Here is a 24,496-nt window from a genome sequence, read left to right on the forward strand (position 1 = left end):
ACGACCCTCCTTGGTCTGACACTCACTCCTTTGCCATGATCAGTCGGATCACTGGGCGAAAAGTGGCGTTTTGTATCTTACAAAACTACTCAAAATCCCAACAAAACTTCAAGTTTCAATGGGTTTATCACATTTTGGTGTTCACGACAACGCCAGATTTTGATTGGATTTTGTTGAAGTTATCGCTGCGAAATTGCCTGGAATTTCAGCGCGTTTTGCGACGGTCAAAACATCATGTTAAACCATGTTACAGCATGTCTGTAACATGCAAAAATGTCAAGTTTTGATGGCATTAAAGCTTTGGTTTAACGCCAAGTAACATCATGTTATCGTAGACTTAACTTGCAAAACTGCTTGTTTTGGTGGTGTTACAGCTTGCTTGTAATGTGATTAACATCATGTTATTGCTGGTTTAACATGCAAAACCCCATGTTATGTTGGTGTTAAAGATTGCTCAAATGCCTATTAACTCCATGTTATGTTGGTGTTAAAGCTTGCTCAAATGCCTATTAACACCATGTTAGTTGGTGTTAGGCTTGATTATTAATGTAAAAAAACACCATGTTATGACGTTCACATAATTGTTTTCACCTGGATGGAATTTTGTGGAAAAGAAAGCATGTTGTTTGGGAATTGTGTGCGGGTTTCATGCTTGGATATTGCACTTTGCTGACTTGTCACAGGTCAATTGACATTTAACAATATTAGTTTTCAAATGCATCATCCTTCACACATTATGTAAACATCTTTAACATTAACACTTTGGTTGTAAAATTATTGCACTTTATTCAAACAGGACAAAAACAAAAATGCTGATTCACAATGTACAATAGCAAAGGACTATTTTGAGTGGAGACAGTGTTCATCCACACTATAATTGGATAAGCTAAAATAAATTATTCAAATCGGTGAAGGCCACATGAAATGAAAACACACCATCAGTAAATTACTTCCCTTGTGATTAAGAGCGTCATACCCATAAAAGCCATGTAAGTTTTAGCCCATGTGAGTGTGTGTTGGGAGGGGGGGGGGGGGGGGCAGATGCCCTGTCAGGGTTCCTGCAGGGCAGAGCTGATACAATTCAAGGAGTTTTCAAGGACATTTCCAGGACCAAATAAATGCTTTTCAAGGACATGATTTTCCCCAAATTAATGCGGTTCTCCGCGTCTGCAAACTATTAGTCATTCCGTAGTTGTTTCCCTTGCTAACTTCCGGGAAGGAAAGCAACTACGGGTGACTAATAATAGTTAGTTCGTCTGCTTTCGTTTTCACTCGATCTTTTATTCTCCCAAAATGTGTGTACTGTATTTGACGAAAAAAAAAGGGGGTTAGATTTTTTTTTTAATAAAGACAAGCTGCTGACGAAATGTCCTAGTAAACATTTTGGGTGCGCCGCGCATGCGCCGCGCATGCACCATACACCTGCGCCGTGCATGCGCCTCATGGAACTTTGGTGCATGCGCCTCAGTCAATACTATGATCGTCCACTAGTCGACGCGGCGCATGCGTATATGGTGCGCCTGACCATCGCGTGACCATGCCTGGAGCAGGTGACATGCATGCTAGAAGTCGATGCGGCGCATCCCAAGTAATTCGAAGTAAAACAAAATTCGAGGTATGATGACTATGCATGTACGCAATCTAACTGGACACAATGTTGACTTGAAAGACATATTGTAATATCATACATGGCATCACACAATAATCAGACACAAATGGAAAACGTGTAATTAACACCGTTACCTACTATACAATTGATAATATATATATGTTACAGGCAAGTTGGGAAACCAGGCATTTCCGGAAATGACTAACGAGAGTAGTCATTTACGGAAATGACTGATTCACTCGGTCATTTCCGAAAATGCCTAAAGTTGAGCTTGATATTTTAGTCATTTACAGAAATGACTGAAATTACTTAGTCAACATTACCGAATATGCCTAGGCACGTGAATCATAGTCATAAAGGTTGTGAAATGAGAAATGTTAGGACATTTGTGTTCACGCCAAGCCAGCGATCGTGACCAAAACTGTCAACCACGTGAATATTGTTCTCCAAACTAAACTGAATAAGATTTGTGTTTAAATAATCGTGTGTGTGTGTTTTTTTTTTTACTTTTTATGGGCGGTTATGTATTTAATTTACTTGGGCTCGTGAATACTACCGAATATGCCTAGGCACGTGAATCATAGTCATAAAGGTTGTGAAATGAGAAATGTTAGGACATTTGTGTTCACGCCAAGCCAGCGATCGTGACCAAAACTGTCAACCACGTGAATATTGTTCTCCAAACTAAACTGAATAAGATTTGTGTTTAAATAATCGTGTGTGTGTGTTTTTTTTTTTACTTTTTATGGGCGGTTATGTATTTAATTTACTTGGGCTCGTGAATACTGTTCTCCAAACTTGGCGAGTTAGTTTCTGAACTTAGTTGCTGCACACAGTTTGAACAGACATCCACTATGGACGTAGAGGATCGTTTTCGAAAATGTCTTTTTGAAAGATATGCCAAAAATAAGAACTATTTGTTACCAAAGGATTGCTACTTTACCATGATCAACGACCTCAAGACAGCACAGGTGTCATCGACAACCAAAACATCACGCCAGTACAAACTGATGAAGAGGTTAGTATCTCTCTCTCTCTCTCTCTCTCTCTCTCTCTCTCTCTCTCTCTCTCCCTCTTTTTTTTTAACTTGTGTCTTCATACTCCTACTCTCTCTCTCTTTCTCTCTCTCTCTCTCTCTCTCTCTCTCTCTCTCTCTCTCTCTCTCTCTCTTATGCGGCAAGATATTGGCATGAGACATAAACATTTGGTCACAGACATTTTCCTCTTTCTTCCTCTCTCTCTCTCCCTCTCTCTCTTTCTCTCTCTCTCTCTCTCTCTCTCTTATGCGGCAAGATATTGGCATGAGACATAAACATTTGGTCACAGACATTTTCCTCTTTCTTCCTCTCTCTCTCTCCCTCTCTCTCTTTCTCTCTCTGTCTCTCTCTCCCTCTCTGTCTCTCTCTCTTTCTCTCTCTTTCTCTCCCTCTCTCTTTCTCTCTGCCCTTTCTCTCTCTCTCTCTCCCTCTCTCTCTCCCTCTCTCTCTCCCTCTTTCTTCCTCTCTCTCTCTCTCCCTCTCTCTCGTTGACTCTCTCTCTCTCTCTCTCTCTCCCTCTCTCTCTCTCACTCTCTCTCTCTCCCTCTCTCTCTCTCCCTCTTTCTTCCTCTCTCTCTCTTTCTCTCTCTCTCTCTCTCTCTCTCTCTCTGTCTATCTCCCTCTCTCTCTCTCACTCTCTCTCTGTTTTGTTTATTGATAGTGCGTTTTTATTCTAAAGGTATGAGGTGCTGCAGTGCGGTCCAAATGACAAGCTGATCCGAAAAAGATCCTCACCTGATGAAGCCCCGATCTTCTTTGTCACCCTTGAAGATACCTACGACACCATCAAGACTGCACACATCGCCACCGGTCACGGAGGGCGCGATAGGATGCTGAAGGAACTGGAAAAGAAATTTGCCAATATCCAAAGAGACAGTGTAGAACTGTTTAAGTCTTATTGCCTCGTGTGCCAGGAGAAACAAAAGCGACAGAAAACCAAAGGTGTCGTCGTGCGACCTATTCTCACAGAGGAATTCAATTCCAGAAGCCAAGTGGACCTTGTGGACTACCAGTCGATGGAGGATGGCGGCTACAAATGGATTATGGTCTATCAAGATCACCTCACCAAATTTGTAGTCTTGCGACCGCTGACATCAAAAAGGGCGTGCCAAGTAGCCCTTCAGCTCGTGGACATTTTTACTCTTTTCGGGGCTCCAGTGATCCTTCAATCGGACAATGGAAGCGAGTTCACTGCAGTTGTCATCAGAGAACTACGAGATCTGTGGCCAGAATTAAAACTCGTTCATGGAAAACCTCGTCATCCTCAGTCACAAGGCTCTGTAGAGAGGGCCAACGGTGACATCAAGGACATGCTGACTGCTTGGATGTCGGATCACCAAACAACGCGTTGGTCATTGGGTCTAAAGTTCGTGCAGTTCATGAAAAACCGAGCCTACCATTCAGGATTGAAAAGATCCCCGTACAGAGCCATGTTTGGCGTCGAGCCCAGAGTTGGGCTGTCTTCCACGTGGCTGCCAGAGGCCCTGATTGATGAAATGCAAACAGAAGAGGACCTTCGAGAAAGAGTAGGCTGGTCAAGTAATGCTGATAACGCAAGCAATCCGGAGTCAGCAGGTTCAGATTTGGACATCAATATAACAAGTGTCTCTGTGCAGGTCCATGAAGAATCAACCAGTGCTGGTGCCACTCTACAGGAACTTTCAAATGGTGATGCAGCAGTCATCGACAGAGCATTCGAAATAGTCCAAGATGAACTGACAATGACTAATGTCACTGCCATTCTACAGGAAGAACTATCAAATGGTGGTGAAGGAGTCGTCGAAACAGTCCAATGTGAACCGTCAATGACTGATGCCACTGCCACTGCCATTCTACATGAACTATCAAATGGTGGGGAAGGAGTCGTCGAAACAGTCCAAGGTGAACCGTCAATGACTGATGCCACTGCCACTGCCATTCTACAGGAACTATCAAATGGTGGCGAAGGAGTCCTGCATACTGAAAATAATGAACTTCGCTTGCTCAACAAACGGCAACTAAGTATCAATCGTCAACGGGAGGCCAGCCGAGAATGCCAGAAGGGGCAGGCAGAGCGAATGATAAAGCGTAGCAGAATAGAGCTATGCCCGGGACAACCTGGAGACAACGTGGCAGTGCCCGTTCCCCTGGTCGACAGGGGTCGAGGAGATCCCAGAAACATTCTGGGAATTATTCTGCACAAGACTGAAAACGACCTGTATAAAATTGCAACAAGAAGCGGGGTACTGAAAGGATCTTTCACTAGAAATGAATTTGAACTCTGCGCACAGAAACTCTTGACAGAGCAAGATGTAAAATGTGACAAACAGGTCAGTGTCCGCGAGGCAGTTGTTCAAAATTCCTTGAGTGGAGGACAGGGCTTTACCAAATGCAACTGCTCTGGGGGGAAAAAGTGTCAAACAAATAGGTGTAAATGCTTCAAACGTAAAGTACTCTGCAACAGTCGTTGCCACCAAAGCCTGACATGCAAAAACAAATGAACAGAAGAATGCCTGGTACTCAAACTATGTGTGTATGTGTGTGTGTGTGTGTGTGTGTGTGTGTGTGTGTGTTGGTGTATGTGTGTGTGTGTGTGTGTGTGTGTGTTGGTGTGTGTGTGTGTTTTATTCATTGCTCTACATTTTATCTACATTTTAAATTCTTGCACATATTTATAACCATTTCCATTCCTAAAGTGCACAGTGCAAATGCTCTGAACGTAAAGCATTATGCCACTAAAGCCTGGCATGCAAAAACAAATGAACAGAAGAGTAATTAACACTCAAATCTACATGAAAATGTGTGTATTTTAGTATTTCATTTTGTTATTATTCTTTTATCTACCTTTTAATCTGACAGATAATAACATTAAAATCTGGTACATATTTATAACCCTTTTCATTCTTATTGTACACGTGCGTGCGTGCGTTTTGATTGATCAAGAGTTTGTGTGTCAGGCATTTCTGGAAATGCCTAACAGCTAATTTCAGTCATTACTGGAAATGACTAAAATATCCAGCTAAACTTTAGGCATTTCCTGAAATGACCGAGTGAATCAGTCATTTCCGTAAATGACTACTTTTCGGTAGTCATTTCCGGAAATGCCTGGTTTCCCAACTTGCCTGTAACATATATACCACTCACTTGCTATTCGCCTAAATGCTTGCGGTGTGCTGTGACACATGTAAGAAACCAAAAGAAAAAAAGACTTTACTTTGGCGAAAAGAGCATATGCTGCTTATTTTTGTACATAACTGCTATAACTGTATTTTTACATGTAAAAAACATAGAGATATATCTTACCATTTCACCAAGACGGTCAAATTATTGACGATGAATAACGCATAATAAGGGGAGATCATGATGACGTACATGTCTATGGTTGCACAGTTGCCGCCCTTGGTTCGAAAACCCGGGGAACAGGATCAGGAATATCTAGTCGCTGGAACCTATAAGGTTATGCGGCGACTTATCAGATGATAATGTTTCGAACTTATCTTTTAACAAGAAGGGCAAAGCCCATACGACTCACATGCTTGACCTAAACCTAGCAATGACATCATACACTAAGAACTGCTTTACACATTTTTCCTACCAAAGGTCATCCAAGGTCATGCAACACAAAGCTGTTAATTCAAGACATAGGAAGTACAATGGTGCTTATTGGCTCTTTCTACCATGAGATATGGTCACTTTTAGTGGTTCACTACCTTATTTTGGTCACATTTCATAAGGGTCAAAGTGACCTTGACCTTGATCATATGTGACCAAATGTGTCTCATGATGAAAGCATAACATGTGCCCCACATAATTTTTAAGTTTGAAACAGTTATCTTCCATAGTTCAGGGTCAAGGTCACTTCAAAATATGTATACAATCCAACTTTGAAGAGCTCCTGTGACCTTGACCTTGAAGCAAGGTAAACCAAACTGGTATCAAAAGATGGGGCTTACTTTGCCCTATATATCATATATAGGTGAGGTATTCAATCTCAAAAACTTCAGAGAAAATGTGAAAAATGTGAAAAATAGCTGTTTTTTAGGCAACATTTATGGCCCCTGCGACCTTGACCTTGAAGCAAGGTCAAGATGCTATGTATGTTTTTTGGGGCCTTGTCATCATACACCATCTTGCCAAATTTGGTACTGATAGACTGAATAGTGTCCAAGAAATATCCAACGTTAAAGTTTTCCGGACGGACGTCCGGACGGACGGACGTCCGGACGGACGGACGGACGGACGGACGACTCGGGTGAGTACATAGACTCACTTTTGCTTCGCATGTGAGTCAAAAATTAAGTAAACAAATCTATGGAATATTTTGGAGTTCCATTGTGATTGGTTAAACAGATCTATATATCTTCTTATTATTTTATCCGTACTGTGTTTACATTTGAAAACAGATCTTTTCCGACGCCCCCCACTAAATTCATTTAAAAAAAAACCAAGACCTATAGGCTCTCGAAAATTTGATTTTCATAAGCACATTCCCCCCCTCTTCGTTCACAAAAAATCCGCAGGCGCTAGCTCTTACGGTTAGGACGCCGCTCTCGTGAAACGTTTTGGGGAAATCAAGCTGCTTGCCGTAAGGGGCCAGATATTGTTTTGCCAATTTTTTTTTAGTGTACCCCTTCAATAGCATGATACTGTCTTAAAAGGATTTTGAAATCGCTTGAGCCGTTTAGCCGCCGAATTAAATTAAAGAAATAGCTATATTTGGACTTTTTCACATTTTAAAGCTGGGTTTTTTTCCTACCGTCTGCACGACCAACCCACAATCCGATGTACCTTTCGGCTCTACGTGAAAACAAAATTAACAAACAAACAAACCAACAACAACAAAAACCAAGCAAAACAAATACACCCGCATTTTGGAACTGCGCGGCGTCGGTATGGCGCATTGACAGTGGCGATGGTGTAACCTAGAATTTAAATGCACCGGCGCGTAGTCTCCGCGGCGTATGTCCGCGCAGGTGGGATCGCCCAAGCGACGGTGAATGCATGCGCGGCGCACCATAAATGTTTACTGGGGTATAGGCAACAATTTGGAAAAATCAAGTACTTTTCAATGACTATTTAACAAAACTCTATTTTCAAGCACTTTTCAAGGCCTGGAAAAGGTTTTCCAATTTTCAAGGAGTTTTCCAGGGTTCAAGGACTCTGTACGAACCCTGCCCTGTGAAAACATTGGCCATAGATATATATGTGAATTACTTCCCTTGGGTATGAACATTTATGAATGATTAAATGGGTGAAAGAAGGCCATACAAAATAAAAATCAGCAAATAACTAAATCACTTCCCTTGTGAGTAAGAACAGTCACACCAATGTTCCAACTTTTTGCTAAAAATTCGCCTACAATGTGACCTTCAAAGTTGAAAAGGGGTAACTGAACTTCATGTTTGGATGTCATGGAGTCCAACATGTCAGTAAATTTTGAAAGCCCTAGATTCATAAACATCTGAAAACTGCTCAACGTCTTTGCATCACGGCACATTAATAAAAGTAAGAGTTAGTAAGACTGGCCTAACTGCTATGGTGAGGCAGTAATCACTCGTTGATGAATTCTTTTCTTTCTTTATTTGTTGTTTAACGTCGTTTTCAACCATTCAAGGTTATATTGCGACAGGAAAAGGGGGAGATGGGATAGAGGAAAGGGGGAAGATGGGATAGTGCCACTTGTCAATTGTTTCTTGTTCACAAAAGCACTAATCAACAAGAAGAGCAAACGCTCGATCGAGTCACTTTCGCAGTTCTGAATATTATATGAGGCATCAGATGGACAGGAAGAAATTGCTATTCACAACACAATGAGTCACGTTCACATAAAATTTGAGCCCGGTCACTTTTATAGTTTCCGAGAAAAGCCCAACGTTAAGTTGTGTGTTGCCGAACAGAAAAGGCTAGTTATCTCCCTTGTTTTTCTGATAACGTTCGTAAAAGGCTACAGATGTAAATACTTTGATGTAAAGAATAATCCTACAAAGTTTCAATCACATCCGATGAACTTTGTCAAAGATATAAAATGTCTAATTTTTCCTTTGACGCTGACCTGTGACCTTGAAAAAGGTCAAAGGTCAACGAAACCATCGTTAAAGTGTAGAGGTCATTGGAGGTCACGACTAAACAAAATATGAGCCCGATCGCTTTGATAGTTTTCGAGAAAAGTCCAACGTTAAGGTGGTGTCTACGGACGGCCGGTCGGACGGCCGGCCGGCCGGACAGACTAACACTGACCGATTACATAGTCACATTTTCTCAAGTGACTCAAAAAACTGCTCCAGGGGCTTGCAACGTAGTACAATATATGACCTTACTGGGAGAATGCAAGTTTCCAGTACAAAGGACTTAACATTTCTTACATACTGCTTGACTAAAATCTTTACAAACATTGACTATATTCTATACAAGAAACACTGCTTAATATGTAGGTAAATGCACAACAGGTTGTGAACAGAAAATCCAAAAACGTAAGGTCTTAAAAGCGGGGAAGTTTGAAAAGGGGGGGAGGGGGGGACCTAAAATGTGGCGATCATAACAACCGGCATGGGTGGCCGAGTGGTAACGCACTTGCGCTCGGAATCGAGAGGTTGCGTGTTCGACCCTGGGTCAGGCCGCTATTTATTTCTCCCCCCTTTCCTAACCTAGGTGGTGGGTTCAAGTGCTAGTCTTTCGGATGAGCCAAAAAACCGAGGTCCCTTCGTGTACACTACATTGGGGGTGCACGTTAAAGATCCCACGATTGACAAAACGGTCTTTCCTGGCAAAATTGTATTCTTTCTTTATTTGGTGTTTAACGTCGTTTTCAACCACGAAGGTTATATCGCGACGGGCAAAATTGTATAGGCATAGCTAAAAATGTCCACCAAATACCCGTGTGACTTGGAATAATAGGCCGTGAAAAGTAGGATATGCGCCGAAATAGCTGCGATCTGCTGGCCGATGTGAATGCGTGATGTATTGTGTAAAAAAATTCCATCTCACACGACATAAATAAATCCCTGCGCCTTGAATATGTGCGCGATATAAATTGCATAAAAAAAAAATCAAAACAAAATCCCTGCGCTTAGAACTGTACCCACGGAATACGCGTGATATAACTATAAGCCTCATATTGATTGATTGATTGATAATTTATCTAACAAAGTTCAGGTATGGATATATATATATATCTGTACACACAGTCACTATGTACATTGCATCTGTTCTCATTCGGCACATATCCGCATCCTGCCTAGACGGTTAGCTTCAGTCGCTTCCTGTAACGTTGATCTAACGTCAGCATTCTAGCCTGTTGATACACAGTTTTCTACAAATCTGAGTGACCTGCTGCAGCACAGCTGGTCTCGGCTTAAAAAATCTTGGTCAACAAAGATGGGGTACAAAGTGTTATAAAATAAAGCGTCCTTCCAAAGTCGATGACAGGTCCCCAGAGTATTCACAAAATTATATGGTACTGGAAGCCTTGCATGGCGACGAAAAAGATGTCCACGCCTACATGAAGAAGTATCCTTCACGGCTTCAGCGGAAACAGTCGGCTGGGGATGAGGACTAATGGTGAACCTATGTAAAAAATATAGACAAGAACAAAAATATGTCAATGGGAAAACAAAGAAAGAAGTAGAGAAGGACCTCCCCACCTTAACACAGTGAAAATGAAAAACACATGTGAATGTACTTATTTTTTAAACCCCCCCCCCCCCCCCCCTCCAATTAAGACCAATTATCCAAGATATTTTTCAGTCCTCAAAGGAGAATTTCACTGTTCTCATGGAACCCTCAAGAAAACTGAGCTGTGCTAATATATTATATAACTGCAAACATCCCTCAAATTCAATATTGCAAGCCACTATACATTCCTCATAAAGGCACATTCCTTCATGCTCACGTGTGAAAACTAACATAAGTTTACAAGTGTGTATCTATTTATAATAATAATAATAATAATAATAACGGGCATTTATAAAGCGCCTTATCAGAAGTTCAAAGCGCGTGACAACAATACATGTATAAAAAATTCATACAATCACTGTCAGATTCAAACAACACATCATGCACATCTCACATCCCCAGACTCTATGCTAAGGCCAACAAAACAAAATAGTCTGTTTACGGTATCCCAACCGACCCCACCTGTATCTGTTCCTTGCTGTTCTCCAAGAGACACCATGGTGCAGCAAGCTGAAGGGTGTCCTGTCGTATTTCCTCGAAGTTGTAGTAGGCAAAGCAGGAGGTGGGGGGCGACTGACCTGCAGCAGAATTCAAATCAATTAGTCAAGTCACTATGACATATCTTTATTGTTATCGCCACACCAACCCTAAATTTTTCCTTCCATACTGTACAGGGTCCCCACTGCTTTTTAGAAACAAAATTCCATGACTTTTTCATGAGCCTCAATAACATTTTCCATGACTAGATCCACAGGTCGCCATTTCCGAACACGCAAACTTTTTACGTCTTGTCACTGCCAGTTTTGACACTGGCTTGCTTTGCACTGAATTTGAGTCAGTTTCTACGCAGTGTCTCTTCGACAAGCAAGTCAAGCATTTGCTAGGCAGTCAGATTATCGGTAATGTTTGCTGGTCCTGTCATTTCACTAAACTGGACCAGCCACTGTTTGTATCCATCTGCACTTTCGTAAATTCTGTTTCGTAACCGTCACTGTGACTTGACGAACTGTCATTTTTTTCACCGCGATACACAGTTCATTGCGAAGATCTTCCTCGGTAATTCGTTCCAATTCCGCATACTTTTTGTTGTCAAGAAACAACTGAAAGAAAGTTTCAAACTCATCATCCTCCATCTTGCTTGTCGAAGCGCTAAAGTACTTTATCGATGCAAAAACAAACAAGAAGAGCAAACGCTCGATCGAGTCACTTTCGCAGTTCTGAATATTATATGAGGCATCAGATGGACAGGAAGAAATTGCTATTCACAACACAATGAGTCACGTTCACATAAAATTTGAGCCCGGTCACTTTTATAGTTTCCGAGAAAAGCCCAACGTTAAGTTGTGTGTTGCCGAACAGAAAAGGCTAGCTATCTCCCTTGTTTTTCTGATAACGTTCGTAAAAGGCTACAGATGTAAATACTTTGATGTAAAGAATAATCCTACAAAGTTTCAATCACATCCGATGAACTTTGTCAAAGATATAAAATGTCTAATTTTTCCTTTGACGCTGACCTGTGACCTTGAAAAAGGTCAAAGGTCAACGAAACCATCGTTAAAGTGTAGAGGTCATTGGAGGTCACGACTAAACAAAATATGAGCCCGATCGCTTTGATAGTTTCCGAGAAAAGTCCAACGTTAAGGTGGTGTCTACGGACGGCCGGCCGGCCGGACAGACTAACACTGACCGATTACATAGAGTCACATTTTCTCAAGTGACTCAAAAACTTCGACGAAACCGACTCAAATGCAGCGCAGACGACACGACGAGATAACGGAAGCAAGTGAGCCTCGCTTTGGCTCAAGTGCCGTTAAAAATACCGTTATTCTCGTATGCAAATATGAACGAGAAGTTGGTCATACGAACAAGCCTTGTGCTGGAGACGCAAATCGCGGGGGGGGGGGGGGGGGGGGGGGGGGGGGGGGTGGTGGAATGGCTGGGCAACGAAAATCGCCGCTGGCGTGCTAAAGGTTAATTTTTCTTTCTTTTTTATTTTTTTTAAATTCCATGACTTTCCATGACTTGAATTGAAATTCCATGACTTTCCAGGCCTGGAAAATTAAAAATCAAATTCCATGACTTTCCAGGTTTTCCATGACCTGTACGAACCCTGCTGTATTTGTTATCCTGAGAGAGAAAAATCCATGTTGCAGACTCAACTGGAAAAATTCCCTTCTCCATCATCTAGTGGACAGAGCTCACATGATTACAAACAAATCTTTTTTTAAAGTCACATACTTTGTGCGACAGTGTTAGTTTACTGCAACTGTAATTTATAAATAGCAAATTAATAAATATCACTTATCACTATCAGATAATCAGCTAAATGCCTGGCAGATGACCCTCATTCAAAGTGAGTCGTGGCTAAACCATGAAACTAGAAAAACAGGTTATACAGTGGAACACCCCTTTTAAGACCTACAATAATCTGAGAAAATTCAGTCTTAAAAAGGAGGGAGTCTTAAAAGGGGGGTAATTTTACAGAGGTTGTGAACAGAAAGTCTGAGAAAACAAGGTCTTTAAAAGGAGGGAGTCTTAAATTGGGGGGTCTTAACAGGGGGGTTCCACTGTACCACAATATAAATCTCACACTGACAGCGGACAAAAACTGAGAAAACACCCAGTATACATCGGTACTCACAAAAGAGTTACAAGTAGCATCTCCAGGAGCCGAAATCCCAAGCCCTTGATATCTGCACGTTTAGCATCTTGTACCTGGAATAGTATGAAGATAACATGTCATTGTCACCGTCAGTAAATCACTTTATCAAAATTATCAATATCATATGATTACTTACTAAAATAACTTTATGAAGTGATCTAGCACTGTCAATGGCAATAGTATCATGACAGTTTGACAGTGAGATTACGATTAATCATCCTCATTAACAAATAACATAGATCAGTTCTAATGTAGTACCTGTTTGTAGTGAACTCACCAGCAGGAGTATTGCATGTATTAATTGCGCATTACTGAATCCATGCACCCACATAGTCTCTTACTAATTTGCAAAACCATAATGACTTCAAACCTCTGATGAATTACATAACTCATTTATGAAGAGTAGTTAATACTAATAGTTGTAGTACAAACCCAAGTTTGTGTGCGTGTTTGTATGTGTGGGTGTCGAGGGGTGGGGGGGGGGGGGGGGGGGGACGGGGACGGTTACCGATGGTTCACCCACAAAAATGTACACTTACTAAGTAACACTTAAGTAACTATTTTCAAAGCTTCTTGCTTACCTTGGAATAGTGTCAAGCAGCTTATGTTGTGTCTAGATCAGCCATCAGATCTTCACACTCAGCGGGGTCAGCCTGCACATGCTGCAAACTGGACATGCCTGCAATTCTTGAGTAACCAATCTGTTGTTGCGGAGACAACGGAACCATGCTCAAGTCAGGTCCAACTGAAATAAAAGCATATTGTTAGCTGATAAATGATTTGGTCAAGCAAAACCATGCGGTATTTTTTTAATAAAATATTTAAATTTAGGCAAGCGATTCACAGAGCGCAGCGCGCTGTGCAGCGCGGCAATTCACAGAGCGCGGCACGTTGTGCAGCGCAGCGATTCCCAGAGCGCGGCTATTGCTCTCACCAGCGCAGATTGTTGATGCGCTTTATTTTTGTACATGTATGCATGATTATCAGCAACATTTTACAGTCTTTCTTTGAAAGCAACTTCAGGGCTGCAAGACTACAAAATTGCACTTTATGCAGACTGAATATATATATATATATATACGCGTTCAAATCAACTGGAAAAAAACCCACGCTGAAAAAATGATCTGCGCATGCGCGAATTCCAAAATGGCTGCTGAAGTGTTAAACTGGTGTGACACCGATTAACAGTTCCGCGGCACTGTACTCGGATAATTGTTTAAAAACGTCATCCCAGTTTAAAAACTCAGCTCCTTTCCATATATAGTAGAAGCCATTGCAATGACATGTAGTGATATGAGTATGAGTATGACTGCCAAGTATTCAAGGTCGGTGTCACAAACTGAAAACTCTGCCTGAACAATCCTTCTCATTGCGGTCAATGCGCATGCGCTAACATGGGGAGATTAATCAGGTCGTGAACAACCTAACCCTTAGCCTTACCCTAACCCATGGTTCGATCGGTCAAAGGGTCGCATTTTTGTAAGTCCAAGATTGGCGCATGCGCATTGACCGCAATGAGAAGGATTGTTCAGCAGAGGTAGGCACGTTTTTACATCGACGCGGCGATATACTGGTGAATTCAGTTGAAAGAGTGAGAGAGAGAGAATGGCTCAGCTCTGTTTTTCGTTTTATTGACAGTTTTATTTCTCAAATAGATCAGATAGATGTAGCTGTTGTAAACTTTGCGATTGTGAAGGAAATGTATCGGCAGAATACATCGCGCGTCGTGAATCGCAGCGTTCCTCGTAGTGCAGCGCGTTGTAAATCGCAACGCTGCACAACGCGACGCGCGCTGTGAATCCACTTCGTTAAATTTATGTATACCTCGCTGATGCAAAAATAATGTACTTATTAACTATTAGCATTTAGCTGGTCATTCAAACCATAGCTTGTTTAAAGCTAGTAGTAGCAGTAGTATTTAGTACTAGTAGTAATGATTTAGTAAAATACTACTATAGTAGAACTCGAACTCCTATTGCTAGTAAATTACTAATTAGTGCACACAAGAACAACAATGGCAGTTGGCAATGGCACTGGCAGAATACGATCAAATATCATTATTAGTCTCACCATGGGTTGACGTCCCATCAAAATGAATCACTGAATGAATTAGGGACTGAATCAAACTTCAGAGACATCATTGCAATTTTTCACAAAGACTGATTTTCAGCAAACAGCCATGTTTACCTGTACAAATGTATCAGTGCTATCACTATGACTATAAGTATGACAGTGTGGTAACTGGTAAGCTTAGTATTTGGTTCGAGCACAGGCGAAAGGTATCGTCCACTGGACCACCAGACTACTTTCATACTCAATACCAAACACTGTACATAATAAGGAAGTTGTGGTCCAGTGATTGAGTGAATACCTTCCGCCTGTGGTTCGAGACAGAGACAAAGTTGAAACTTAATTCGAGAAGCCAAACGGCTGACGAATACTTACGTATTTTGAGCAAACCCCACACACGTCGACCTCAAGTTGATGTCTGCTGGAGTACGTAGTCATAAAAACGTCCATAAAGCTTGGTTTTGAAACGTTTCTTTGCACGAGTTAGATTTATCCGCCATTTGTGATAACAGTTTACTGTACATGGCGCATGCGCGGTCTGCGCGACGTTACCAAACTATCGCCGGCACAGGCCACTGGCACTGATCTAAAAAGAGAGACTGACAAGTACAGGCACCTTATGGTGACTGATAACCCGACAGGCACAACCATGCTGTTGTTGTACGTTGTTGTGTTTTGTAGTTGTTATATTTAGTCAAGTTTTGACTAAATATTTTAACATCGAGGGGGAATCGAAACGAGGGTCGTGGTGTATGTGCGTGTGCGCGTGTGTGTGTCTGTGTGTGTGTGTAGAGCGATTCAGACTAAACTACTGTACCGATCTTTATGAAATTTGACATGAGAGTTCCTGGGTATGAAATCCCCGAACGGTTTTTTTCATTTTTTGGATAAATGTCTTTGATGACGTCATATCCGGCTTTTCGTGAAAGTTGAGGCGGCACTGTCACGCCCTCATTTTTCAACCAAATTGGTTGAAATTTTGGTCAAGTAATCTTCGACGAAGCCCGGACTTCGGTATTGCATTTCAGCGTGGTGGCTTAAAAATTAATTAATGACTTTGGTCATTAAAAATCTGAAAATTGTAAAAAAAAAAAAAAAATTATAAAACGATCCAAATTTACGTTTATCTTATTCTCCATCATTTGCTGATTCCAAAAACATATAAATATGTTATATTCGGATTAAAAACAAGCTCTGAAAATTAAATATATAAAAATTATTATCAAAATTAAATTCGGTCCAAATCAATTTAAAAACACTTTCATCTTATTCCTTGTCGGTTCCTGATTCCAAAAACATATAGATATGATATGTTTGGATTAAAAACACGCTCAGAAAGTTAAAACAAAGAGAGGTACAGACTGAAAAGCGTGCTATCTTTCTTAGCGCAACTGCTACCCCGCTCTTCTTGTCAATTTCACTGCCTTTGCCATGAGCGGTGGACTGACGATGCTACGAGTATACGGTCTTGCTGAAAAATGGCATTGCGTTCAGTTTCATTCTGTGAGTTCGACAGCTACTTGACTAAATATTGTATTTTCGCCTTACGCGATCTTGTTTCAAGTTCAGATGATGAGGCCGTGTGCGCTGCCAAAAGCAACTAATTAAAAGTGTGTGTGTGTGTGTAAAGCCGAGCGGTGGTAGCTTCACGTAGCTCCTAATATGGACCGGCTCCTAATATGGACCACCTCCTGTTCTGAAAAACTAACGGCGCTTGAGCGCTCAAAAAAGTTTTGTTCGCTGTATTGCAGAAACACAAATCTCAAAACCGTTAGGCTTTTTCTCTTTTTTTCACTCAGTTTGGCAGCGTTCACTCTAAACGGCTTTGCCGCCGAAAACGGACTCGTTTCTGTCCACAGCCAAAGCTTTTATCACACAAAAATTGCTATATATGACAGCTAAGACCGCATTTGTTACATTTTAGCAGGGTTGACCCCGAGTTTTTACCGTGCAAACAAAAAATATTAGCAAGATCTCAAAGTATGTGCGAGTCCCCTAATATGGACCGCCTTCAACAAATCGAGAAAAAAAAGCTAAAAGCTATTTTCAATAATTCATTAAGAAGCTTGCTGGAAATAACCTATAACTAGTCCTCGAGATTTAAAAAAAAAAGTCTTCTTTTCGTGGAAGTTGATAATTTCACTTATTTTCACTCTGTTTTTGATAAGCTTCTTTAGTTTCCTGGTGTGCTTCAAATAATGCTCTCATCAACCCGAAACAGATCAATCTAAAGCATATTTGAATTAGACTGACTTGTACACTAAGTTGTATCATGTTATTTTGAAGTATAGGGGGCTTTTTACAGTGATTTGTGAAGGCCGCTTCACTGATCCATATTAGGCGCCCAGGCTCCTATTATGGACCATTTGTGATTTTGTCTGTATTTAATTTTTGTTGAATGTTTATCAAAGCTATTTCACTCTAATAAGGCCTAACGGTTAACCTAAGAGAAAAGGACTACCAAACACAAAATAAAACTTCTTCGCAAGAAAACAAGCTAGTTATCAGCATGAAACAAAAAGTGGTCCATATTAGGAGCCCTTCCTAACTGTCTGTGTCTGCGTCGAAGATGTTACCGTGAATGTGTTTTTAAAAGACATTTGACAGGACGGCATTCAAACCACACGCACCAGACACGAACCGACGAACAAAATACTTCTGACAACAAAATGTAAAATCAATTAACAAGAGTGTAGTAAGATTCCAAATTGTATTCAGACCAAAACAACAATCATAAAAATATACATGGGTTCTTTCATATGTGTGTGTGTGTGTGTTGATGATGATAACTAGTTTTAACGTCCTCTTAGAACTGCAACTTGCTTTAGGACAGGTAGAGTTAATATGCTTTATGTGGGGACAAGACACTGAACAAACATGCAACCAGAGAACACATATATGATCGTGTTATAATTATATCTGGAAGTCTTTTGCGATATTTCAAAATGGGGATGGAAGTAAAGATTGTGTACGCGGAATATGGTTGGACTGGAGCGGTTTTGTAGGCTTATTTTTTTAATTTTTGTTATGTGGGATATTGTTATATTTTTGGCTGAATAGGTAAGTAAATAGATAACTGGAAAAATAATACAATGAAGAAGAAAAAGCTCGGTGTGAGGAACGGAGATCAGGTTTTTTTTTAAAACAGATATCCTATTTCAGCCTTCTACTATTGAGAGACACAGGGTGTATGCTAGCTTCCATTGAAGCGTGCAATGTTTATCTAAAAAAAAACTCATGGGGTTTCAGGTTATGTTCGTTGACAAGGGTGTGTAGGTTGCAGAAATCTTGCTGGAGTGATTGGCAGCGGTCAAAGAGGTGTAACAAAGATATAAACTGTCCACATTCACAGAGACGGGGAAAGCACTTGTGAGCGCATCCATGGCCATCCGTGCGAATTCTGAGAAGTATTTTAAGGAGGGAGGTGGGGAGTGTAGGCCTGTTTTGTTTTGTTTGTCGGGGCAGAATAAGCCAACCATGGGCATTGCCTTCTATTTTCAATTCTGTTTCCCAGTGACGCCAGGCAACTTTGGCCATTTTGTGTTTTGCTCCCGTCTTTGTTAATTTTATGTCATGAAATGCTGCTTGATCTGTAACAGCCTCTTTTGCTTCTCTGTCAGCCATATCCTTGCCTCTGATCCATGTGTGTGAGGGGAAGTACGTAGCCTAAGGGTCAGTTCTGTTCAAGAGGCAATGATCTGGTGACAGAGGAACAATATTTCCGTCTGAAGCTCTTCTCGGTTTCTGGAACCATTTTGAAGAGCAGTTATGCTGGTTTTGAGTCGGAGAGAATCACGACTCTTGTTGGAGGTCGAGGGGGGTCATTGATATAGTGGCATGCTCTTAAGATAACGTAGCCAGCATTTCTGCAGTGAAAATGGACACATCCTTGTTGAGTTTAATTTGTTTTAACTTATTTTGAGGTCAGGAATGACAAAAGCACAGTCAGCTTGGTCATCATTTTTTTGGAGCCGTCAGTAAATATTTGTAGGTGATCTTTGTTATTGTTTGAGATTATTTCTTTTACTATTGATGAGACAAGTACAGGGTTATCTTTTTTTGTTACACCCAGATCATGATCAGGGATGATAATGGGGGATTCCATGAACCAAAATGGGAAGGGGTGAATGGGAATGTGGGCCATCCTACCTGGGTTTACCCCCACTTTCTTGAAATATCGGTTGAACATATAGTCTGCTAGTGGGATCGTTGCTTCGTGTATTTTGGGTGTTTTTCTTTTTAGGTTTTGGTAAGAGGCCGAGGTTATTGTGTCGAACTCAGCAGTGAGCTCTTCGTTCACAGCATTGTCAAAAGTACTTGCTCTTGATACGTACTGGGCCGACTTTAGTCTTCTTTCTTCATCGAGGGGCAGCCAGCCAGCCTCTTGATACACTAGTTTGTTTATGGAGTCTTTTGGGAGATCAAAGATGAGTTAGAGTGCAGCCATTTCGGCTCTTAGGCACAATAATAGCAAACTAAAGAAGGGGAAGGGAAACGAAAGGGAGGGTAAAAACCACGCACTTCTTTACTCAAACTTCATAAAACCGACTGTAAAACTAACACCGGCTATTCTCCTTTCTCAATCATTATCAAAATCGATCCTAAAACAAAACAAGTCGCGTAAGGCGAAAATACAACATTTAGTCAAGCTGTCGAACTCACAGAATGAAACTGAACGCAATGCAATTTTTCAGCAAGACCGTATACTCGTAGCATCGTCAGTCCACCGCTCGTGGCAAATGCAGTGGAATTGACAAGAAGAGCGGGGTAGTAGTTGCTCTGAGAAGGACGGCACGCTTTTCTGTACCTCTCTTCGTTTTAACTTTCTGAGCGTGTTTTTAATCCAAACATATCATCTCTATATTTTTTTTGGAATCAGGAACCGACAAGGAATAAGATGAAAGTGTTTTTAAATTGATTTCGAAAATTTAATTTTGATAAAAAAAATTATATTTTTATTTATATGTTTTTGGAATCAGAAAATGATGTCAGATGAAGAATAAGATGAACGTACATTTGGATCGTTTTATACATTTTTTTTCTACAATTTTTAGATTTTTAATGACCAAAGTCATTAATTAATTTTTAAGCCACCAAACTGAAATGCAATACCGAGGTCCGGCCTTTGTCGAAGATTGCTTGACTAGAATTTCAATTAATTTGATTGAAAAATGAGGGTGTGACAGTGCCGCCTCAACTTTTACAAAAAGCCGGATATGACGTCATCAAAGGTATTTATCGAAAAAAATAAAAAAATGTCCGGGGATATCATACCCAGGAACTCTCATGTAAAATTTCATAAAGATCGGTTCAGTAGTTTGGTCTGAATCGCTCTACACACACACATGCACACGCACACACACACACACACACAAACTTGACTAAATGTAAAGAGACAGTATGTATTGCATCTAAACACGAGCTAAGTAAAACATTATCAGAAAAGGTAGAGCAAGAGAAATCCCAAAACTCAAATTCGAGTCACTGCAGTTCGTACTGTACAAGTTGAGAAAGTTGCAAGTCCAGTCAGTAGCCACCATCTCGGACGGATGTTTCGGGGAGGGGGGGGTGGGGGAGTAGAACAAATGCCTATCTGTGGTCCTTCGCCGCTTCGAATTCCTTACAGGTCCCACACACATGGGAAAACGATTAACTCGGCCAGTAGCCTACCCCAGCAAAAGTGCAAAGGAATATAGAAGAAAACTAAAATCTGACCGCGCTAAATAGTCAGGTTAGAATGACCTACTTTCTCTGCTCAACGCACGGGCAATGCAGTCTCTCGTGTACACTGTACTGTGACAAGGCTCATAATTATAGAGAAAATAAGAGATACCCCCAAAAATGTTTGTGCACTGCACTTTTTTTCACATTTATAAACTGATGATCAGTGTGTGTATGTGTGTGTTCAGTTGTGTGTGCGTGTGTGTGTGTCAGTTCAAGGGGTGTGTGTGTGTGTCACTGTGTGCCCGTGTGTGTGTGTGTGTGTGTGACGGTCAGTCAGTGTGTGCCCGTGTGTGTGTGTGTGTGTGTGTGTGACGGTCAGTCAGTGTCAGTCACAGTGTGTGTGTGTGTGTGTGTGTGTGTGCGTGTGTGTGTGTGTGTGTGTGCATGTGTGTGCATGTGTGTGTGCCGTGTGCAGTGACAGTGTGAATGTGTGTGACGGTGTGTGTGTGTATATGATGTATGTGCAGTGTGTGTATGTGTGTGTGTGTGTGTGTGTGTGACCGGCGTGCTGAGAGAGAAACTAGAGAGAGAGAGAGGGAGCCGATAATCGTCTGATTCTGCAGGTTCGGCACCAGGCTGATGAAAACGCAGAATAATCCATCAAAACAACACTCTAACATCAAGTTTTAGAAACCAGAAAAACTTATCGAAACTCCATAGGTTTCGTGGTGTTTTGCGCACTGCTGAAACGCGTTTAACACGACGTGAATCGCCGTGCGTTAATGTAGCGAAAACGTCCAAAACGCAGACACCCAAACTCGATGTTTTACTGTGTTTTGCAGCCCGCTAAAATCTCAGGGATTTTATTGCGTTACGGCAGTTTTTCTAACTTGATGTGAATCGCACAGGTATAATGCCACAAAATTCAGTTGATTAACTTCATGTTTCATGTTATATGCCACGTTATAGTGCCAAAACGTGACTTTTCGCCCAGTGGATGCCACTTTTCACAATTTTATTCTAAAGTACCAACAAATCAAATCAATTCCCTTCCGGAATAGCAACGTTCCACGTTTCTTGAATACAAAAGCATTTCTGCCTCGGAATGAAAGAATAAATCTCTACAATCGTGTATCTCCTGCAAGGAATTGATTTTAAATCCTGTTCTTCCAGCATTTCCATTACGGAAAGTAAAAGTTTTTTTGTTTTGTTTTTTTGTTTGTTGTTGCTCATCTTCACCCAGGCACACATCGTAGAGCTTCGGCTCTGATATCTTTGACCCAAATTGCTCTAAGCAGAGAGGTCGTTAAACTGTATTTTCGTCGTCGTACCCCCTCTGTGTCGTGCTGCAATGCCTTTGCGCCGCGGAGTAAAGCCGCACATTGATATTAAATGGAATGAATGTCTGTCCTGTGTTGTACATACTATATTTATTTAAGGCAAGGCAACCTATGCGTACTATGCACAGATGTATATAATTTTAACCAGGAAAATTCCCTCTGGACTTTTAAAACTTTTTATTAGGTGGCTCTGAAATTTTATCAACTTATTAATGTGATCGATCAAAAAACAATCAAATACCTTTTTAACTACCCTATTCCCCTGTAGTGGTCTCAGTCCAGGAAAGGTACGAACCCGTACCTAACAAGAAAGTACTTTTTAAAAACGCAACTTTTTAACCTATCACCGACCACACCCCGTCACCCTCCAATCCCCCTCCCCCCATTACGCCCCCCTTTTTAATATCGTATAAAACAATCATGTCCCAATATAGGTCCCTAGTCACTCACTCGGATGTCTCGTCTTACCTGTAGCGGGGTAAAGCTGAGAGTGCGTGCTGTGATTTAAGATCCCCGGTGTTATGCACGAGTTGTATAGAGGAAAGAAATCGACCAAATTTATGACACCTGCGAACGAACCACATCTCTCGCTACGGTCAGTCGCTCACCCGTGACCGCGCTGTAGCCGGAATACACATCTTTCTGAGTCTAAAACTGATCATTATTAATTTTCTCCACAGTTCTTTGAATTGATCAGCGATTAGAAACTACTAAACAAACACAAAATCACGATTTACACGCAGGGTGAGCAGCTATAAAGTGTCGGCTTCCCAGCCTGGGGGATCGAGAACCGTCTTGTCGGACCTCCAGCCACGGCCTAATATCAAACAGCCAACTTGTTCACCGCTCAAATAACAGCATTAAACCTGGAATACATCACACATGAAACTGATATTTGTAGCAAAGCATCCGGTTGTTTAAGAGCATACTAGTTATAAAGAATCGTGTGAAATAACAAGCGTTCGCTGTGTGTCCACATACCTTTCAATGCTCTTTAGTCGATCACAGGATGCAGACGTAAACTCCGACCTCTTACTTTAAACTGCACACACAATGCTGACGTCGCCACAAAAAAAGTACCCATAACCACAACCACTAGGATTGCCACTGTGCATTACTAGAACATACACATCCAGTGTGACACATCAGGCATACACACATTGCGTGCTGTAGTCACGTCCCGCCTGGGTTTGGGTCGAGAGCGTCAAGTGGGTCAACCTCTCTTCGCGTGTTTCCTGCGCCAGAGGGAGAGAGGTACTTGAGAATATCCGCCAATGATCAGATTGCCTTACTGCTGCACCTTGACGGATTTGCTACAACACACGGACTTTGCTCCTTGCTCTGACTTTGCTACAACACACCGACTTTGCTACAACACACGGACTTTGCTCCTTGCTCTGACTTTGCTACAACACACGGAGTTTGCTACAACACACGGACTTTGCTCCTTGCTCACACAGCGTCATGAAGGAAGCAGCACCGAAACAGGTACAGTGAACATCTTTACCTCACACGATAACACTGGTTCGTACAACACACCTGTTAATCTGGCTCGTACAACACACCTGTTACACTGGTTCGTACAATATACCTGGTACACTCTACATGATGTGTATGTACTGTCATGATAGTGTCTGAAGCTCACACAACCTGGAACACCGAGTTATACAACATATGTTATACTGTACATGATGTTTCTGTATTGTATAGAGTCTGAAGCTCACACAACCTGTAACACTCAGTTGTACAACATACCTGTTACACTCAATCAATCAATGAGTCTTATATCGCGCATATTCCGTGGGTACACTGCACATATTGTTTATGTACTTTATACGCGTGGTGCCAGACGAACAGGTTGGTTACGGAAACTGGCGGAAATAGCGGTAGTGATACATGTAGCAGAAGGAACGAGGTAGAAGATCAAAAGCAGACATTTGACATTTGTGTTTATAATGAAAAGAAAGAAAAATATGAAAAACAGAACAGTGGTGAACACAAAGGGGAGGTGGAAAAAGAAAATCAGACTTGGGTGAATACTAAGGATACGCTGATTAAGGAGATGAAAGACGAACATTATTTTATCAGGTGTCAATCCAGTGAAAGGAAGAAGGTGTGTGACCCACCCAAAGAACCAGTAAATGACACACAGAATGATATGGATGTATTTAGTGGCAAGCATAGTAGTATGTGTGGTGCTGAAAAGGAGAGACATAAAACCGCGCCGTGCACAGAAAGTGTGTCACACAGCCAGCCTGCGAGGCTAAGCGCCGCCGGGCACAGTGGGCCAGGCAGACAAGGAGAAACAAGCCAAGACGTAAACGAAAACATGAATGCATGTGTGTGTGAGGAAAAAGAATGCTGTGAACGCGAGCGGGTGAATGTTGAAAACGCACTTCGCATGAATGACTCTCAGTCTTCTCTGTATTAATTTCGTGTTCAAAACAATGTTGAATGTGCTGAT

The 24,496-nt window shown here is 41.4% G+C and overlaps 1 protein-coding gene and 2 long non-coding RNA genes across 3 annotated transcripts in view; 1 reads left to right on the plus strand and 2 right to left on the minus strand.

Annotated features, from left to right (window-relative positions):
* LOC138951265 (uncharacterized) overlaps positions 1-23,457 on the minus strand; it is a 68,493-nt gene extending 45,036 nt beyond the window's left edge. Inside the window, exon 1 of the long non-coding RNA XR_011451084.1 lies at positions 23,014-23,457. This is a non-coding gene — a long non-coding RNA (uncharacterized lncRNA). The remainder of the gene's footprint in view (positions 1-23,013) is intronic.
* Positions 1,672-5,545, plus strand: LOC138951263 (KRAB-A domain-containing protein 2-like). Its single transcript, XM_070322903.1, has 2 exons — positions 1,672-2,627; positions 3,326-5,545. Exons 1-2 carry the CDS (start codon positions 2,464-2,466, stop codon positions 5,124-5,126), a joined length of 1,965 nt encoding a protein of 654 aa, XP_070179004.1. The 5' UTR covers positions 1,672-2,463; the 3' UTR covers positions 5,127-5,545.
* On the minus strand, positions 7,963-15,564 carry LOC138951264 (uncharacterized). Its single transcript, XR_011451083.1, has 5 exons — positions 15,404-15,564; positions 13,540-13,703; positions 12,938-13,011; positions 10,759-10,874; positions 7,963-10,188 (listed from the first exon to the last, which is right to left on the minus strand). It is a non-coding gene; the product is annotated as an uncharacterized lncRNA (long non-coding RNA).
* Positions 23,458-24,496: the final 1,039 nt, after the last annotated feature.

This window comes from Littorina saxatilis, linkage group LG16, assembly GCF_037325665.1.
Source record: "Littorina saxatilis isolate snail1 linkage group LG16, US_GU_Lsax_2.0, whole genome shotgun sequence".
Taxonomy (NCBI): Eukaryota; Metazoa; Mollusca; class Gastropoda; order Littorinimorpha; family Littorinidae; genus Littorina; species Littorina saxatilis.

Bases quoted from the DNA above. Each gene is read 5' to 3' on its own strand.
- LOC138951263 (XM_070322903.1), top strand. From the start codon at position 2,464: ATGGACGTAGAGGATCGTTTTCGAAAATGTCTTTTTGAAAGATATGCC. The intron at 2,628-3,325 runs GTTAGTATCTCT...TTTATTCTAAAG, and splicing joins CAGTACAAACTGATGAAGAG to GTATGAGGTGCTGCAGTGCG.